At 35.5% G+C, this 17,641-nt stretch overlaps 1 protein-coding gene across 13 annotated transcripts in view; it reads right to left on the reverse strand.

Annotated features, from left to right (window-relative positions):
- kiaa1217 (KIAA1217 ortholog) overlaps nucleotides 1-17,641 on the reverse strand; it is a 124,603-nt gene that overhangs the window by 26,970 nt on the left and 79,992 nt on the right. For 9 of the 13 annotated variants that reach the window (XM_081353009.1, XM_081353011.1, XM_081353008.1 and 6 more), the window contains 4 exons: nucleotides 9,489-9,575; nucleotides 8,284-8,488; nucleotides 4,025-4,223; nucleotides 901-994 (listed from right to left, as the gene is read on the reverse strand). In XM_081353009.1, coding sequence (XP_081209135.1) covers nucleotides 901-994; nucleotides 4,025-4,223; nucleotides 8,284-8,488; nucleotides 9,489-9,575 — 585 coding nt within the window. The remainder of the gene's footprint in view (nucleotides 1-900; nucleotides 995-4,024; nucleotides 4,224-8,283; nucleotides 8,489-9,488; nucleotides 9,576-17,641) is intronic. The other 4 variants (XM_081353012.1, XM_081353007.1, XM_081353014.1 and 1 more) reach the window with 1 other exon arrangement.

Consider the following 17,641-nt stretch of genomic DNA (forward strand, 5'->3'; position numbering starts at 1 on the left):
TTAATTGTTTAACTGATAAATCGTTAGCAAATCTAAGAATGACTTTGATATATATATATATATATATATATATATATATATATATATATATATATATATATATATGTAAACACACAAACACACACACACACACACATTACCATTCAAAAGTTTGATGTCAGTACATTGTTTTTGAAAGATTAATACTTTTATTCAGCAGGGACACATTACAGTGATCAAAAGTTCAATACTTAAAACATTTATAATGTAATAAAATATAATTTTATCGATTATTTTACCGATATTACGCGAATGTAATATCACGGTTTCAACTAAATTCTTAAGCAGCTCGACTGTTTTCAGCATTGATAATAATAAGAAATGTTTCTTGAGCAGCAAATCATCACATTAGAATAATTTCTGAAGGGTCATGTGACACTGATGACTGGAGTAATGATGCTGAAAATTCAGCTTTGCATCACAGGAATAAATTACATTTTAAAATATTTTAAATTTGTTTTTGATCAAATAATTGAAGCCTTGGTGAGCATTAGAGACGTCTTTCAAAAAATCTTACCGATCCCAAACTTTTGAACAGTAGTAGATAGACTAGTGGACCTAACATGTAGGTTGTTGGGTGACTATCCAGAGTTCTCACCATCACCAAACTCCATAAATTATTTGATAATCTAATTTATCTTGTGCTCTCCTTGAGTAATATGTATCTGTTCAGACGTGCAGCGTGGAAGTCTGAAGTATTTAGATCACAAATACAAAATTGACATTATCAAGACCAAATACAAAGCAAGTCAAACTGAAATTTTCCATCAGCTATCCAACCATTCACAAAAACATATCTCCGTTAAGGATTCTGACTTCTCATTGATCTAACAAAAATGTCCACACTAGCATGGCACTCACCCTTGCATCTCCATTGCTTGGCCGGGCTCCATGACTGAACGCTTGCGCTGGGTCTTTGTGGTACACCTTCAGGCAGGAGTGATCTGTGATGTTCCTGTGCGGGGAGAAATCCACATCGGTCACATATCCAGACCAAACGTCACCATCCGATCGGGGTCGCGTACGGTACCATGAAGGTCGGCCCCTGAGCTCTGCCACAGCAGGGTGCACTAGGGCCGACGGTATATCAACGCGCGAGAGCGGAGAGTGGCAGCGAGAAGCGTCAAAGGAATCACGAGAATAAAGCGATTCGCTGAGAGACACAGGCGAGCTGGAGCGAGAAACTGGAGATGAAGATGAGAAGCTACGACTCACTGTTACAAAATCCATGGTGGCTGAGATATCCGTTAATGTCCAGACTATAATTCTCTGAAGGTCCAGAAATGATTTACTAATACAGCATTGAGCTAAAACATTAACTGTCTACTAACCAAGTTTGTCTATTTATGTTTTTAAGTCTCTGTCTTCCTGGACCTCTCAAAAGGAGTTTGCCTGTTATACCGATTTGAATAAAGTGACGTGAGCATTTTTCTCATGTAGTCTGATATGTGGTCATGTGGCTATTATTCACATTTACAGCCGTGATAAAAAAGGAGTTGTCTTTGGTACTTTGGTACATGTTGCATCATCATGGAATTGTAAATGTACTGACCGCTCCTCTGCCTACAGGACAATATGTGTATCATGTGAGTCACTATTTACAGTCTCATTAGATCTGAGAAAAAGTCAATGATTAAATTTGGTTGTGGCCAGTTCTTATATAAAAAAAAAAAAACATGAAATCATTGGATGATCACATGATTATTTCATATATTGGAGTGTTTTCTGCTGAAACAGGAAGTTTGAGTGGAAAAAACAGTCATACTCAATCTAGAAAACATCTAATTGGACAAAAATCTGCATAGCTGAGTCATTAATACTTTTCATCTGTTTCCCCAGAAGTGAAACACTGGTCATTTTAAAAGTATTTTTTGGGAGTATTACTGTTTTTACTGTATTTTTGGTCAAATAAATGCATATTTCTCTCCAAAACATTTTTAAAAAATCTGTATGAAAGGTAGTGTATACTAGAAGTTAATTTTGTCAACTTTTAGCAGTATACTAGCATGTAGCTCAAGTTTTCATTTCATCAGGTCTTTCAAAGGTGATTCCCAACTGAGAAAGTGTTGTGGTTTACTCTTAATTCTGTAAACTGGTAGAGAGATACATTAGGGAAGGAAAGCTATGCACACATACGTGTTTAGAGATCGGCTGAGGTGGAGGGAAAGATGAAAGACCAGAGAAAATTAGAGTGAAAGATATGTTGAAGTGTTTGTTTGATGTGTGACATAAGTGGTGGTATGTTAACATTATAGCTGTGCTGGTGGGTGATGTATGACGGTCAGGTTTATTGGTTTAAAGTAAGAGAAACAAATGATGTGAGGCCATTTTTACTTTAGCTGTCTCGCTTTGATTGTAATTCTGTTCAAATTATATTTAGTTATAATGTCTGTGTGTATGTGAGTGAGGGTGGCTTATTTACAGATGGTTCAAATAAATATTACTGAAGATTTTCAGAGCTAGAGTTCCATATTACAGAAATAACTCACCCAAACTGAAAAGTCTGTCATCCTTTATTCGCTCCAACCAATATCAATGTCTTAGTTTTGCAAATGAAATTTGAGAGCCATGATGGTGAACATTTTCAGCAAATAACTTTAACTTCAGTGTGTTCCTCACATAAAGCTATCATATGAATTCGGAAGGCTTGGAATATAGTGACCCAGTGGGATTGACTACTTTTATGACACAATTATGGTCCTTTTGTGACGTTTTTCAGAGCTTGACAGTCACTAGTCACTGTATGCTTTTGTCATTTGGTAAAAGCTGCATGAACATTCAGTTAAAAATCTCATTTTATGTTCCACAGGAGAAAGAAAGTCATACGGGTTTGGAACAGCATGAGGGTGAGTAAATGATAACAGAATATTAATTTCCATTCATTTACAATTCTTTACCAGCTGCACAATTCCTGTAAATCAACGCATGAGAGATTTGATTCCTAAGTTTGTTCTCAAGGAAAAAGCAATCGAACAGGAAAGAGAGGTGCAATTGGACCTCGGAGAATGTCACTTGCTGTGTTGATCGAAACAAAAGGAAGCATGTGGAATGAGGAAGGAAGACAGTAATCTGTTCAAACTTTGAAGGGAAAGTACACCCAAATATCTTATAACTCACTCTCAAGCCAGCCTAGGTGTATATGACTTTCTTCTTTCAGACGAACACATTTAGAGTTATTTTAAACAATATCCTGGCTCTGTAATGGCATTGAATAGTGTCCTAGTTTTTGAAGCTCCAAAAAGCGCATCCATCCAACATAAAAGTAATCCATACGTCTCCAGTGGGTTAATAAATGCCATCTGAAGTGAAGCGATGGGTCTTTGTAAGAAAAATATCCATATTTAAAACCTTATTAACTATAATCATTGGCTCAGAATTAGGAATTAGAAGTCTAAAACGAGAAGTTTTGAAGAAAAATGTAAGAGTATTTCGATATAAGAGAAGAGAAGCTACGTCTTACGTCAGGTCAGAGGTCACCTTTCTGTCGGAACTCAACTCTCTCGTGAACGCGTTCACAGTTGCCGAAAGCCAGTGATTATAGTTTATAAAGGTTTAAATATGGATCTTTTTCTCACAAAAATCCATCACTTTGCTTCAGAAACCATTTATTAACCCACTGTAGTCGTATGGATTACTTTTATGATCACTTCGCTTCAGAAACCATTTATTAACCCACTGTAGTCGTATGGATTACTTTTATGATCACTTCGCTTCAGAAACCATTTATTAACCCACTGTAGTCGTATGGATTACTTTTATGATGGATGGATGCGCTTTTTTGAGCTTCAAAAACTCGGGCACTATTCAATTCTACTGCAAAGCTGGGAAGAGCCAGGATATTATTTAACGATTTTGTTCGGCTGAAAGAAGAAAGTCATATAATATACACCTAGGATGACTTGAGGGTGAGTAAATTATGTGATAATTTTCAATGTTGGGCGAGCTATTCCTTTAAAGTGGCTGAATCTGATGCACACACACTCACCTGACATCAGTGAGTTCATAGTACACGTTCCTGGTCTCATCTTTGACGTAGATGGCGGTGCTGGGCGACTCCAGCATCTTCATGTTGAGCTGATGATGGAAGGCACTAACGAACAGAGCTCTGACTGTATCTACACTCGTTATCTCATTAGGCATGCGTATCTGCTTTGTGTCGTCTCCATACTGCAGATACAACACCCCTGAAAAACAGAAAGAGGAAACATGAAGAAAGATTGAGCGAAGCATGCAACTACACTATTATGTCTAAATAAATTAAAAATACAACACTTAAAACTAAAATCACGAGTTTTAGCATCAGAACATTACACTGTACATTTAAAAAAAATGCTAAAAAGGACATTTAACTCTTTCCCTGCCACTGATGGAAATTTACGTAATTTGTGAGACAACGCTTCCCTGCCAATGACAGAAATTTCCGGCTTTCCATGTTTTCACTGTTATACGGTGGGGGGGGCGCTATTATGCATCTTCAAAACACAAGCGAAGAAGAAGCAGAAACAAGCGATATCATATGTAAGCATAAATGCATACGTAAAATAACACAATCAACATTAAACAGCATATAAATCATGTTACTAAAATGAAATGTAGACCCAGGCTTTTTGCTTGTTTTTTACGAAACTTACCCATATTGAAGTGTTGAGAGAAAAGGAATGCATGAAGCTAGAATAAAACTTTTTGTTTGTTTGTTTAAAAGCAGAGGGCCTGTTCTTTCTTTTGCATATACAGATATTCATACAACAAAATATTATGGGGGCCATGAAACTTTTGTGAAAGTTATCAAAAATGCTGGCGGTGGCTGGGAACCTTTTTCAAAAATTCTGGCGGAGAAAGAGTTAACAGTGTAATTAACTATTATCATTGGCCGATATCTGTTATGGCACTGATATATCATGCATTTCTACATGCGACCATGTCGATAAATCACTTATCTCTTCTTCCATGACACTCTATGAGGGATCCACTCAATTCTATGTGTGGGTGTGTAAAATCTGGTGGGAAAATTTGTTGGGAAGAGCAAGTGGCCGAAAGAGAGAAGTAGGGTGTGGCCGAGTGTTCAAGGACAGATGGAGGGAGTTGTAATGTTTGCCCACATCGGTTCACAAGGGACCATATGAATGCAGATAAGGTGAGACAACTGTTTGTGCGTGTGTGAAAGTGTTTGTTGTGTGTTAAATAAATAAAGAAATAAATGTCATGTTGCAGAACACTTAATAGCAGATTTTTGTGTTTAATGCACTTGACTCAGCTGCTCATGTAAACAGTAGACAGCTCACTTGGGTTTAGAACAGTCTCTGAAACTCTACACTACCATTTCACTCTAATGACTGACATTAATAACTAATTATCGAGCATCAAACAATCAACAGCCTATAATTCAGAAGAGCACCTTGGGCTAAATTCCAAGCCACATCTGAAGGACTGCTTTATTCACAATCACATACTAGCACTCTTAGACAAACGGGAAAAGCCTCAAAGGAAAAAGGTTCTAATTGTTTGAATTTTAATACTGTCCACATGAGACGTTTCAATCATCTCCATTCATACTGTTTACTGTGGAAAAAGATGATTAATTCTGATTACAAATGTATTCTTATATCATCCCACTGTCTGTGTGAAGACAGAAGATATTTTTTCAATCAGTAACCGCCCTTTTCAGGAGCATTGGAAAAATGTATTTTTCCCATTCATTTTTTCCATAAGTTTATATACTAGTATTTGATAGTTTGTATTATCTTTTATTTTTAGTTAACATTTTTGTAATTCAGTTATGATTTGGTCATGTTTTTTAATATTTCTATTTAGCTTTAATTTATTTTTATTGCAGTTTTAGTCATCAACTTTTCAGTAAAATATATATATATATATATTAAGTTTAAGTTTTTCATTTAATTTGTATATTTATTTGTGTATTAACTTTATTTCAATTACTGAAAACTATTTAGTAACAATAACAAATCTGATAAGGATTTAAAAAATTTGCAAAAAGTTTTAAGTTATGAATCAAACAGCTCTGAAATAAATCACAGCATTACAAACTTTAAAGCGAAACTCCAAGAAAAACATGTATATTTAACCTATTTTACCAATTAATGAACTTCATATCCCACGAAACTCTGCAAATAACGTTAACGAATAATAATGGAACAATATGAAACTACTGACTAAACGGCAATATATAATCAAATAAAATGCAACGTATTTGCAGTTTATTGCAAAATATTAAGCAAGGCTCATATGATATTGTTAAAAATACATTTCTGTAGAGAAAAAATTAATGGGATTTTTACTTCCAGTACCAGACTGTAGTGCTCTATTCTTCCAAAGAAGGTCTTACACAAACCTAAGATGACATCTCTCAACAACTGAAACTTAAGACCGCTGAACTAGAGGAATGGTGACTTACAGCAAGCAGGTCTCTAATAGATGCAGGTCTCCTCGCCTTTGTGTTTCTTCTGATTAAACAACATCTAGCTTATCCCTGCAGGTCTGCCTACATCTACATCTTCTCAGAGGAATATTGAGGGCATAGTTTGAGTGAACACACTTTTTCTCCCCATAACTATCTTTCCAGATGGTCCTTGTTTAAACCGACCAATCAGAGTTTAGCAGCCAAAGAGAAAGCTCCCATTTCAAGGCCTGTGTGTGTTTGACCGTCATTCTATCTGGATGTAGGGAGTATTCGGAGTGTGCTGGTGAATGTGTGTGTGTATGTTGGCAAAAGAGTCCTATTTCCGTGTGTTTCTGTGTGTGTGTGTGTGTCCACAAGCATGAGTCTGTGCAGTAATGTACGCCTGTGAGATGTTAAGTACAGGCTATGAATTTCAGCTGTGGAGCCTCGTATATTTCCATTACATGAACCGATGATGACAGAGCCAAATTCGCTGTTATGACATTGAACTTATATACAAGAGACAGACAGACAAACTTAAGTAAACACACACTTCCACAGATACTTAAACTCTGCAACTAAATGGTTTAGCAGCCAGATGGAAAATAAGTAAGGCAGCAGTGTGAATGTGATCGCTCATTCATACTGGTGAATTCCACAGAAAGCTCAGCAGATTACCGCAGAAATCGAACACCCGTCATTCACAATTCGACACGCTCCTCAACCCTTGTGAGTTCGTTTATTTGCTTTCCTTAAATGTGAAATAAATATAGACGTCAAAGTCATGATTTCCGAGCTATGCGATTGCAAATGTGTTCTGAATTGTTCAGAATTTCTATGAGGCTAGTAGTAGGGATGCACGATTTTTGGAAAAATTTGATTTTTCTGATAAAATTGTGATTGCTATGTAAAATGTGATAAATAAATACAGGTTTCCTGTGCTAGTGTAATTTTAGATTATATAAAAATATGGATATATATTATTTATAATAACAATAAAGTATTATTATTATTACTAACTAAAAATATATAAATTGCTATATATATATATATATATATACACATATATATATATATATATATGCAATATTCTAAATAAATGAAATAAAACTAATAGTATTTAAGAAAAATTATATAATAATTATTTTATTTACATTACAACTGTAAAATTACTATACTAATATTTATGGCTGTCTTCATTTCTTTATTTTCAAGTGATAAACCATCAAACTTTTATATTGTTGGAAAACTGTTGACAGCCCTTAAATGGGATAGTTCACCCAAAAATGAAAATTCCATCATCATTTACTCGCCCTCAAGTTGAACACAAAATAATATATTTTTAAGAATGTCGGTAACCAAAAAGTTGATGGGCTGCACTGACTTCCATAGTATTTTTTTTTTCATACCATGGAAGTCAATGTGGCCCATAACTATTTAGTTACCCATATTCTTCAAAATATATTCTTTTGTGTTCAGTAGAAGAAAGGAATTCATACAAGTTTGGGTGAACTATCCCTTTACAGCTTCTTTTTTGTTGATAATGATATGCAAGTTTTGGGAAGGTTGGGAAGTTGGTGCATGTTGCATTCCCAAATGCATGTTAAAGCGACTCAAACTTAGAAATAATAAATGAATAATGAAAAATTATTAAGAATGAACACAGTGCCAAGCTTCACTCTGAAACATGCAGCATTTGCGATTTAACAATCGCACTAAGCCATACAGCGATTTCAGTTTTATTTCAATTAATCGTGTAGCCCTAGCTAGTCTGTCTTTCTGCATGGTTGATATTTAGAATGAGTGTATCTGAATATAATTCAGTATTCGTGTATCAGTGTGTATACCTAGTGAGCGATCCTTGGTTTGGTTAGTAGAGCGGACCACAGGCAGACTGGCTCGCGACCGGGAGCCTCGGGTGAAGGCGATGGGCATGTCACACTCAGACATGACCTCCAGAGCATCTAGAGAGACCAGTGAGCCGTGCTCCACCTGATCCACAAACACAGGAACTGGACTCTGACACACCACACTCTGCTTAGAGCCCCGGTTCTGTAGGAGGAAGAAGAAAAGGAGTGTTAGATAACATGCTGAATTCGATGACGCGTCATTAGTGCAATTCCTGAAAACCATGGCATTTTTGGTTTCTCTGCTGGAAAAAAAACTGATTATGCCAGCTTAAGATGGTCAGGCTGTTTTAGGGGACATTGTAACTGGTTTGTAGAAGCTGGTTCAAAGTGGTCTACTAGCATAAACCAGCTTGATGAACTATTTTTGTCATCTCTGCTGGGAAAAAAACAGCTCATACCAGCTTAAGATGGTCAGGCTGTTTTAGGGGACATGGTAGCTAGTTTGTAAAAGCTGGTTCAAAGTGATCTACTAGCACAAACCAATTTGATAAAGCCATTTTTTGTCTTCTCTGCTGGGGAAAAAAGAAGATTACACCAGCTTACGTCAAGCTGTTTTGGGGACAATGTAGCTAGTTTGTAGCAGCTGGTTCAAAGTGGTCTACTAGCATAAACCAGCTTGATAAACCATTTTTGTCTTCTCTGCTTGAAAAACCAGATCATACCAATTTAAGATGGTCAGGCTGTTTGTGCAGACATGGTAACTGGTTTGTAGTATTTCCTTCAAAGTAGTCTATCAGCATTAACCAGCTTAATAATATGATCCATTGGTAGACCATCAAGACTAGTCAATGGACAGGATAGAACCTTTAGTAGTTGTCATTACTACATGCATAAAACTTGAACCACTCATTGTGAACAAAGCATAATTTGTCTGAATACATGTAACACACACTGCACATATTATCAACTGTGACCACTGCAATCAATCATGCAGCAAGACACAGATCAGAATGACCAACCACACCAAAAACTAGATTCAAAATGTATGCAGAATTTATACATCAAAGTATATTAGGACCTGCCTGTACATATATATTAATATAGTCAGTTAATTAACTTCAAAGTTTTTCCATGTTAGGTGATTTTGTGGTATTGTTAAACACACACATGCATCACACACTCTCATCCGTGCTAGTACTGACTCTGCGTGAACCAACGGTCTGGATTTTCATCAGATATCTTTGAATATCTATCTCAGAGTGCAGAGCGGACAACATCCCCTGAAATAACTATTAGGACAGAGAGAAAGAGATACAGAGTATGAAGGCAAACACATAGATGAGGAACATATGCATAATAGAAACAGAAAATATGGAATTCAGCAGAGAGAAATTATGCTAATGTTTGAAAATGCCCACAAACCAGAGCAGCTGATGAGCACTTTCACTGTATACATTTTAGAACCTTCAACATGTGTTTTATAAGTACTTCATCCTACAGGTATAGAGTGACAGTTCAGACTCCTGCCAAGCATATATGGGCCATTATGCAAGTCGAAGGAAGGTCCACTGACAAACTGAGCACACACCATTAGAAAACATTCATTCTTTAATTAACCACTGCAAAATAAACATTTTATATTTAATATATCAACAGATTTTAGTTAAAAGGCATTTTAAATTGAAGGAAATGTATCTTCTCAAATGTAATTCACATGTCAGCATATATACGCATGCCACATTTGTTTGCAAGACATTCAAAAAGAATGATAGAATGTTCATTTTTGAGTATTATTGAGTACTTAGTAATAGTATAGAGTAATAGTATTTGAGTACTATTCCTTTAAAGTTAGGTAACAGGAATCACTTTCAGTCAAATAAGTTTTATGAGTCATGACATCTGACAGGCTACAAAGTGCTTTTGATATTTAAATGACCTGATGCATCATTAAAAGTCATTGAATGTATGAACGAGCAGATCTCTTGACACTGAAACACCCACACCTGCGGTTTCTTGTAATTTAGATGCTTATTCATCTCTTTGATATGAGGTAGGAAAAGTGAGAGTTTGAACTTAACCAGATGAAACAGGATCAGTTCAGAACTTTCCAGACCACAGCAAAGAGTCCTGGGGTTCTTTTGAGGGCAGGAGGTGGGAAATTAGATCCACAACCACCAACACAATGATATTCAGTGGGCACGCACAGGACAGGAGCTGTCAACAAACTTATGACAATACAAGCTCAAGGGTGTGTTTGTGCGTGTGTGAGTCACCACAGGTTAACTCCTATTCTCAGACCTCTTCTATAATTAGCTTAAAAGTTCATCATGAGTTCAAAAAGCATACCAAAACCAAGAAATACAAAATAAACACCATAACCTAGCTTAAAATTCTGGACAATAATATTCATTTTAGTATTAGTATAGTATGTTCAAAAAGCGCAATAAAAAATCAAATTATGTTAAAAATAGTACAATAAATTAGTATGAGAAAATAATCATAGTATAGTAAAAAAAAATAGTACAATAAAATAGTACGACAAATTAATCATTTTATGTTAAAATGGTACAATAGTACGACTAAATAATCAAACCCTTTTAAATAGTACGACAAATTATTATAGTATGTTAAAAGTTGTACAATAATATAACGTCTGAATAATCATACTGTTAAAATAGTACAATAAAATGGTAGGATGTAAAAAATCATAATGTTAAAAATAGTTCAATAAAATAGTATGAAATAATAATTCTGATAATATAATCATATTACTTTAAAAATGCTACAATATGAAAAATAATCCTTTGTTAAAAAGAGTATGGCAGGGGGGATGGGATGATGCCAATTGATTTTAGAAATATGTATCTGTGCATGTTTTTAGAGCTAATATTTCCCACGACAACATATGGCCTCAATAGCAGTTGCATGTCAAACCACAAACGGTTGCAATAAAGGTGAGAAAAGGATCTATTCGCAGCAATACCAAGATTTATTAAACTGAACTCAAAATACTCAGAACAATGAAACAGAACAACCGCTATAAACATGACGTCAAACATGAACTGAAAGAAACACAGAGCTTAAATACACAGATCAAACGAAATGAACAACAGGTGCAAATGATAATCAAGCAATGAGAAACCATAGTAACTAACTGAAACGCAGGAAACTGAACTAAACATGTGAAAACCCACCCAAACATACAAAATACAGAGATACACAAACTATCACTTACATTGCACACACATGTATGTTAGAAGGTCTGTAATTATTATATACTGTATATATGCCCGGCAGATGTCACGAAAAGAGTGTCTGCTCTCCTTACTGAATACAGTAAGATACCGTAACAAAAACAGCACTGCATAAACTACCGATCCGGAAGTGGTTTGGTCAAACAGGTTTCAGAATCTATAAAGAGGACAAGTGAATGATGTAGTTAAAACTCACTTATCTTTAATTAACTTCATGGTTATCAATGTGGAAATTGTGGCTTACAAAATAACAAGCAAAATTCATATCTGCAACTGTAAGAATAAAAAGCAGGTTTGTGTGTGTTGGCAGGAATGATAAAGATACAAACGGAGATAAGGAGTGCTTTATCTGTACCATGAATTTTGCTTTGGCAATATTGCAAAGCCTTTATAGTCAAGCCAATAAGACTTGTCAAGAGAGACAAGAAAGAAAGGCAATAAAAAGTGATAACCGCACCAGATAACACAATGAGTCTAAGATTTTTTCAGACCAATGTTAACCAGGCCATGTTTTTAGTAACAGATGCGAAGGGCTAGGGATTTTTTTAAAGCTGAATTGTTCTGGCTCTACCAGTCGTTTTACCATTTTTTTGAACATGATACCTCAGTTATGCTGGGATTCCCCCCCTGAAAGAGTACTGTAACATCAGCTATACTGATTATGGACAAAACACACACTCGCACATACACAAAATGCATTGGAATCCATGATCTCCTGCCACCACACATAACACACTCAAAAACAAAACCAGGGGCGTATTTTTTCCCCCAATGTCCACTTATAATGTTAGTAAAGGTTTCTTACAGCATCATCAATCATAATTTAGTTCTACATAACCACTTCCACCCAGACTGTTTGTGCTACCGTACCTTTAAGAAGTTCTAATGTAACTTTAAATACCTCTATGCAAATCACTTTTGCATGTGAAATGAGTAACAATGGCAAGTTGCTGGATACTTAAAAGTTGTTTATATGTAAATATGGGCAGTCATGTGTTAATGTGTTCACGGCTGTGTCTTCAACACTGTGACGACTTCTGAATGGCCCATTTTCTGTTTAGTTTAAAAAAAAATTCTGTGTGGACTGGAGATTTGTGCTGTAAAAAGTAAAGCTACACAGTTCATTGAACTCTTATTTCATAATAATAATAATAATAATATTATTACACAATTTAATAAATAAAATAATTGTTTCATATATTTTAAAATATCATTAAAATGTAATTTATTCCTGTGATGGCAAAGCTGTATTTTCAGCATAATTTTTTATCTCGCAATTCTGACTTTTTAGCGCAATTTTCCACCGGACAAAATTGCGATTGTTAACTCATGATTTCTGTTCTGTCTGTGCGCACCAATCTTGCACTTCTATCTACTCCTCAAACCAAACCACCTAGAGACTTCGGGTTTTCGGCATTATGTTAAGGAAGGTCTAATCTCGGGAACGCACAAAATTTTTTTTTTTTTTTTTTACGTTTTTATTACTTCTCACAATTGCGACAATTGTGACGATCTCACAATCGACAATCTCACAATTGTGTAATTGTGACTTTTTATCTCACAATTCAGGCTTATTTTCTCACAATTGCGAGTTTACATCTTGCAATTCTGACCTTATATCACGCAATTCGGAGATAAAAAGTCAGAATTGCAAGATATAAACTCGCAACTGCGAGAAAAAAAGTCAGAATTGCGAGTTTATTTCTCTCAATTCTGACTTTATAACACGCAATTGTGTTTATATCTCGCAATTCTGACTTTATAACACACAATTGCGACTTTATATCATGCAATTCTGACTTTTTATTTCGCGATTCTGAGAAATAAAGTCAGAATTGTGAGATGTAAACTCATGAAAGTTGCAATTATCTTTTAGAATGTTTTATTCTGTGGCGGAAAGTCAGAATTGCAAAGTCAGAAATAAAAAGTCAGAATTGCAAGATATAAACTCGCAACTGCGAGAAAAAAAGTCAGAATTGCGAGTTTATTTCTCTCAATTCTGACTTTATAACACGCAATTGTGTTTATATCTCGCAATTCTGACTTTATAACACAATTGCGACTTTATATCATGCAATTCTGACTTTTTATCTCGCGATTCTGAGAAATAAAGTCAGAATTGTGAGATGTAAACTCATGAAAGTCGCAATTATCTTTTAGAATGTTTTATTCTGTGGCGGAAACAAGCTTCCACAATTTAATGTATCCTTGCTGAATAAAAGTATTTATTTCTTAAAAAAAAAAAAAAGAACTTACTGACCCCAAACATTTGAATGATAGTGTATAAGAAACAAGAAGACTGTAAAAGTATTCATTAACTCATGTTTGAGATGTCCTTGGGGGAGAAAAAAACAAAGAGCTATTTTTTCTTATTCAATATATTGGAGACACACACATTCATGCAGTATACACACTTAAACACATTAGATTCCCAGTGCTGGTTTAGTCTACAAGAAAGAACACGTTGAACTGACCTCAGCGCTGGCATGGCCCCTGAAATATCCAATCATGGTGTGTTTATAACTATAGATGTGTTCATACTAACAGTGGATAAATCACTAGTGGTCCCACTAGATTCTACACAACTAGTATCCAACCGCATCAGAAGGCGGATCTCGTCAGTTCTGCTGCGGTCCCATTGGCAGTTACTGCATCATGACATCTGCATTAAATTAAACTTTATTCTGTCACCTCAAACACCAACTGCCGCTAAAAATGAATGACCTCCAGTCACTTCAATCTTACAAACATAGGAGAATTGTTCTAAAAGTCCACATTTATGCAGCTATCCCATCATGAAAAGACCAAGTGTATGGAAAGCAATCAGACCGAAATCAGCCACCAGCAACTCAAACCACCTCATTTAACAATCCAAATATTTTCTTTCCTAATCCAGACACATATCAGTAATGCAATAACAGTTTGCTCTCTATCGCCTGCAGACACACCAGGCCTTGCAGACACTGTATCTAAATCAAGAGCATCTGGAAAAATTGTCCATCTGTTCTTGTTTCGGTCTGGTGATAGATATAAGGCAATTTTCCTCTTTTCCTTTAATGCCGGTTCTTCTCTCTCTTCCTCTTTTCTGTGGGGATAGGCCAGCGCAGGAACATATGAGGGTGGGGTTACAGTTTGTCTGGGCCAAACAGAACCAGATGGCGGCTCTCTGTTTTTTCCGCTCACAAAGTCTTGTGACAGGCTTTCACCGCGCCGGTGCTTGAGGTCTCGTCCGCACGCATAGGTGGTACGCAGATGTTCAGCAAGGAGGTGTGTGTGTGTGTGTGTGTGAGTTGATAAACATCTGAGCGATTCATCACATCAGCACTGACACCTTGGCAGCAAAATATCACACACAGAGAGATGGGTTTGGGCATGTTTGCTGACTCGGCAGGTTTATCTTTCATATAATACAGAGGAATTTCTAGCTGTGGTGTCAGTGTGTCTGGTGCAAAAAGTTGTTCAAATTCAAACTACAGCTGATTTGTATGTAGTGCACACACAAAAAAAGTATTAATCAGTATTTTTTGTCTTATTTTTGGGTAATAATGTCTAAATAATATACATTTACTAAAGAAGATATTAAGATACATATTCAGAATTTAAATTTTTAAATGTGTTTTTTCTTAACCTCACTGACACATTTTCTTATCTTGTTTTAAGTATAAACATCAATAACGTGGAACAACTTACAGAGTTTAAATATTATATTCAGTTTGCTTCTCAAGTAATCTTAAACCTTTAAGGACATGTAGTTAATTCATATTACTCAGTATGGTTACACTTTATTTTAAGGTGTCATTGTTACAGTGTAATTATATATTTAATTACTGAGTAATATTAATTAACAACATGTAGGGTTAGGGTAGGATTAGGGTTTGGTTGAGGGTTAGTTACATATAATTGGGCATAATTTACTGTTATTACTATGGTAAATGTAAGATATGTAACAAGGACTACCCTCAGTACTTATTTGTGTAATTACACTGTAAGGATGCTCAAAGTTAGATGCATTAAACCAAGTTAGATGCATCAAACCATGAAAAATATGAAATGCATCAGCTGCCAATAAGACTGTAGTACTCTTCATTTTATACATTTTACTATAGAGATTGTGTGCAGAAAATGCTCTGGGCCAATATATAAGGGTTACTAAACTCTAAGACATTCATATAGTCTATAACACACTCTCACATGTTAATATTTTTTAATATAGTGTGAAATGGTGGAGTGAAACCATGGTTTCAACAAACAAAGATGCATTTACACTTGTCCAGTTTAATTTGGAATGCATTCTCAAACAACCTCCTGGAGTGGTTCAAGTGATCAGATTTAAATCGTTTTGGAGGGCATTTACACCTAGTCTTTTCACAATCGGATAGCTATGCCCATAGACACACACTAATAGAAATAGAAATATACTAATTATTTTAATAATACTGCCACTGCCTCAGCTTCATTCAAGAAGTATAACGTAATCATCAGCAATTTCATGGTCTGACTGGAAAATGGGCGGTTTTCCCACTATTTCTGCTAACCTTGGTGGTTTGAACTGTATCAGAAAAAGGAGAGAAAGAGTCTAAATGGAAAAGGAAGGAATGTGCTGACACATTATTAACCTTGAGTTGTGTGTGTGTGTGTGTGTGTGTGTGTGTGTGTGTGTGTGTGTGTGTGTGTGTGTGTGTGTGTGTGTGTGTGTGTGTGTGTGTGTGTGTGTGTGTGTGTGTGTGTGTTGTAGCATAACTGTGAGAAATTATAGTTAAAAAGGTTATACTGTGGCATTTTAGAAACATGACCCTTTAATACACTACCACAAAAAAGTTTGGGGTCAAGATTTTCTAAAGTTTTTGAAAGAAGTATCTTATGCTCACCAAGGCAGTATTTATTTGATCAAAAATACAGTAAAAAAAAGTTATTATTACAATTTAAAGTAACTGTTTTTTTATTTTAATATATTTTGAAAATGTTATTTATTCCTGTGATGGCAAAGTTGAATTTTCACCAACCATGACTCCAGTCTTCAGTGTCACATGATCCTTCAGAAATCATTGTAATATGCTGATTTGTGTAAATTTTTCAAGATTCTTCAAAAGTTCAAAAAAGCAGCATTTATTTGAAATAGAAATCTTTTGTAACATTAGAAATGTCTTTACTGTCATTGATCAATTTAATGCATCCTTGCTGAATTTCGGTCTAAAAATCTCACTGGTCCCAAACTCAAACATTAAACTACAGCTTTAACCAAACTGGCTTCACTACAACCAAACTGGCTTCACTCAGCAAACTCAGGTCCTCATCTTGGTCTTTGGTCTGGTACTGATCCTTAAAGAAACGGTCTGGTCAACCTCAACCTTACCTCAGAGAGGACAGTCACTTACTCACCCTTCTTACAGGACACTGGCTACTGCCACACACTCACATATGAAAAACACAGAAACACACACACACAATGACTAAATAAAAGGCAAATAGAAGGCAAATAGTAACAGAATGAGTCACTACACTGAAGTAAGTATGCTGAAAAATTACTTTTCAAACCTGTCTTAGATTGAAACAAAACACTGAGAAAACTTAGCATCACTCACACCTTCTCTATGGGGTTACCATTACACGTTCTCAGAAAAAAAGAGAAACTTGATGAAATTGAAGATTTTTCACTTATATAAACTGAGATGTGAGAGAGAAAGAAAGAAATATATCTTTATTCAGCAAGGACACATTAAATTGATCAAAAGTCACAGTAGTAAATAAATTCTGCTGAACTTCTATTGCTACGAACTTCTATTTATCAAAGAATCCCCCCAAAAATATCACACTTTCCACACAAAAAAGCAGCACAACTATTTTCAACGTTCTTGAGCACCAAATCAGCATATTAGAATGATTTCTGAAGGATCATGTGACACTGAAGATTCAATAAATGCAGCCGCTTTGAGCATAAGAGGCTTCTTTCAAAATCATCTTACCTATATTCCACCTATTTCCACATACTGCATTTCATAGACAAAACAAATGTGAATTGAGTACCCACTGCACAAAAATATTGGTTCCAGACTTCAATTGTCCAATCAGAAATAAAAAAAAAGTCCTCAACTTTACTGAAC

This window comes from Scardinius erythrophthalmus (genome assembly GCF_964197995.2).
Source record: "Scardinius erythrophthalmus genome assembly, chromosome: 22".
Classification (NCBI taxonomy): Eukaryota; Metazoa; Chordata; class Actinopteri; order Cypriniformes; family Leuciscidae; genus Scardinius; species Scardinius erythrophthalmus.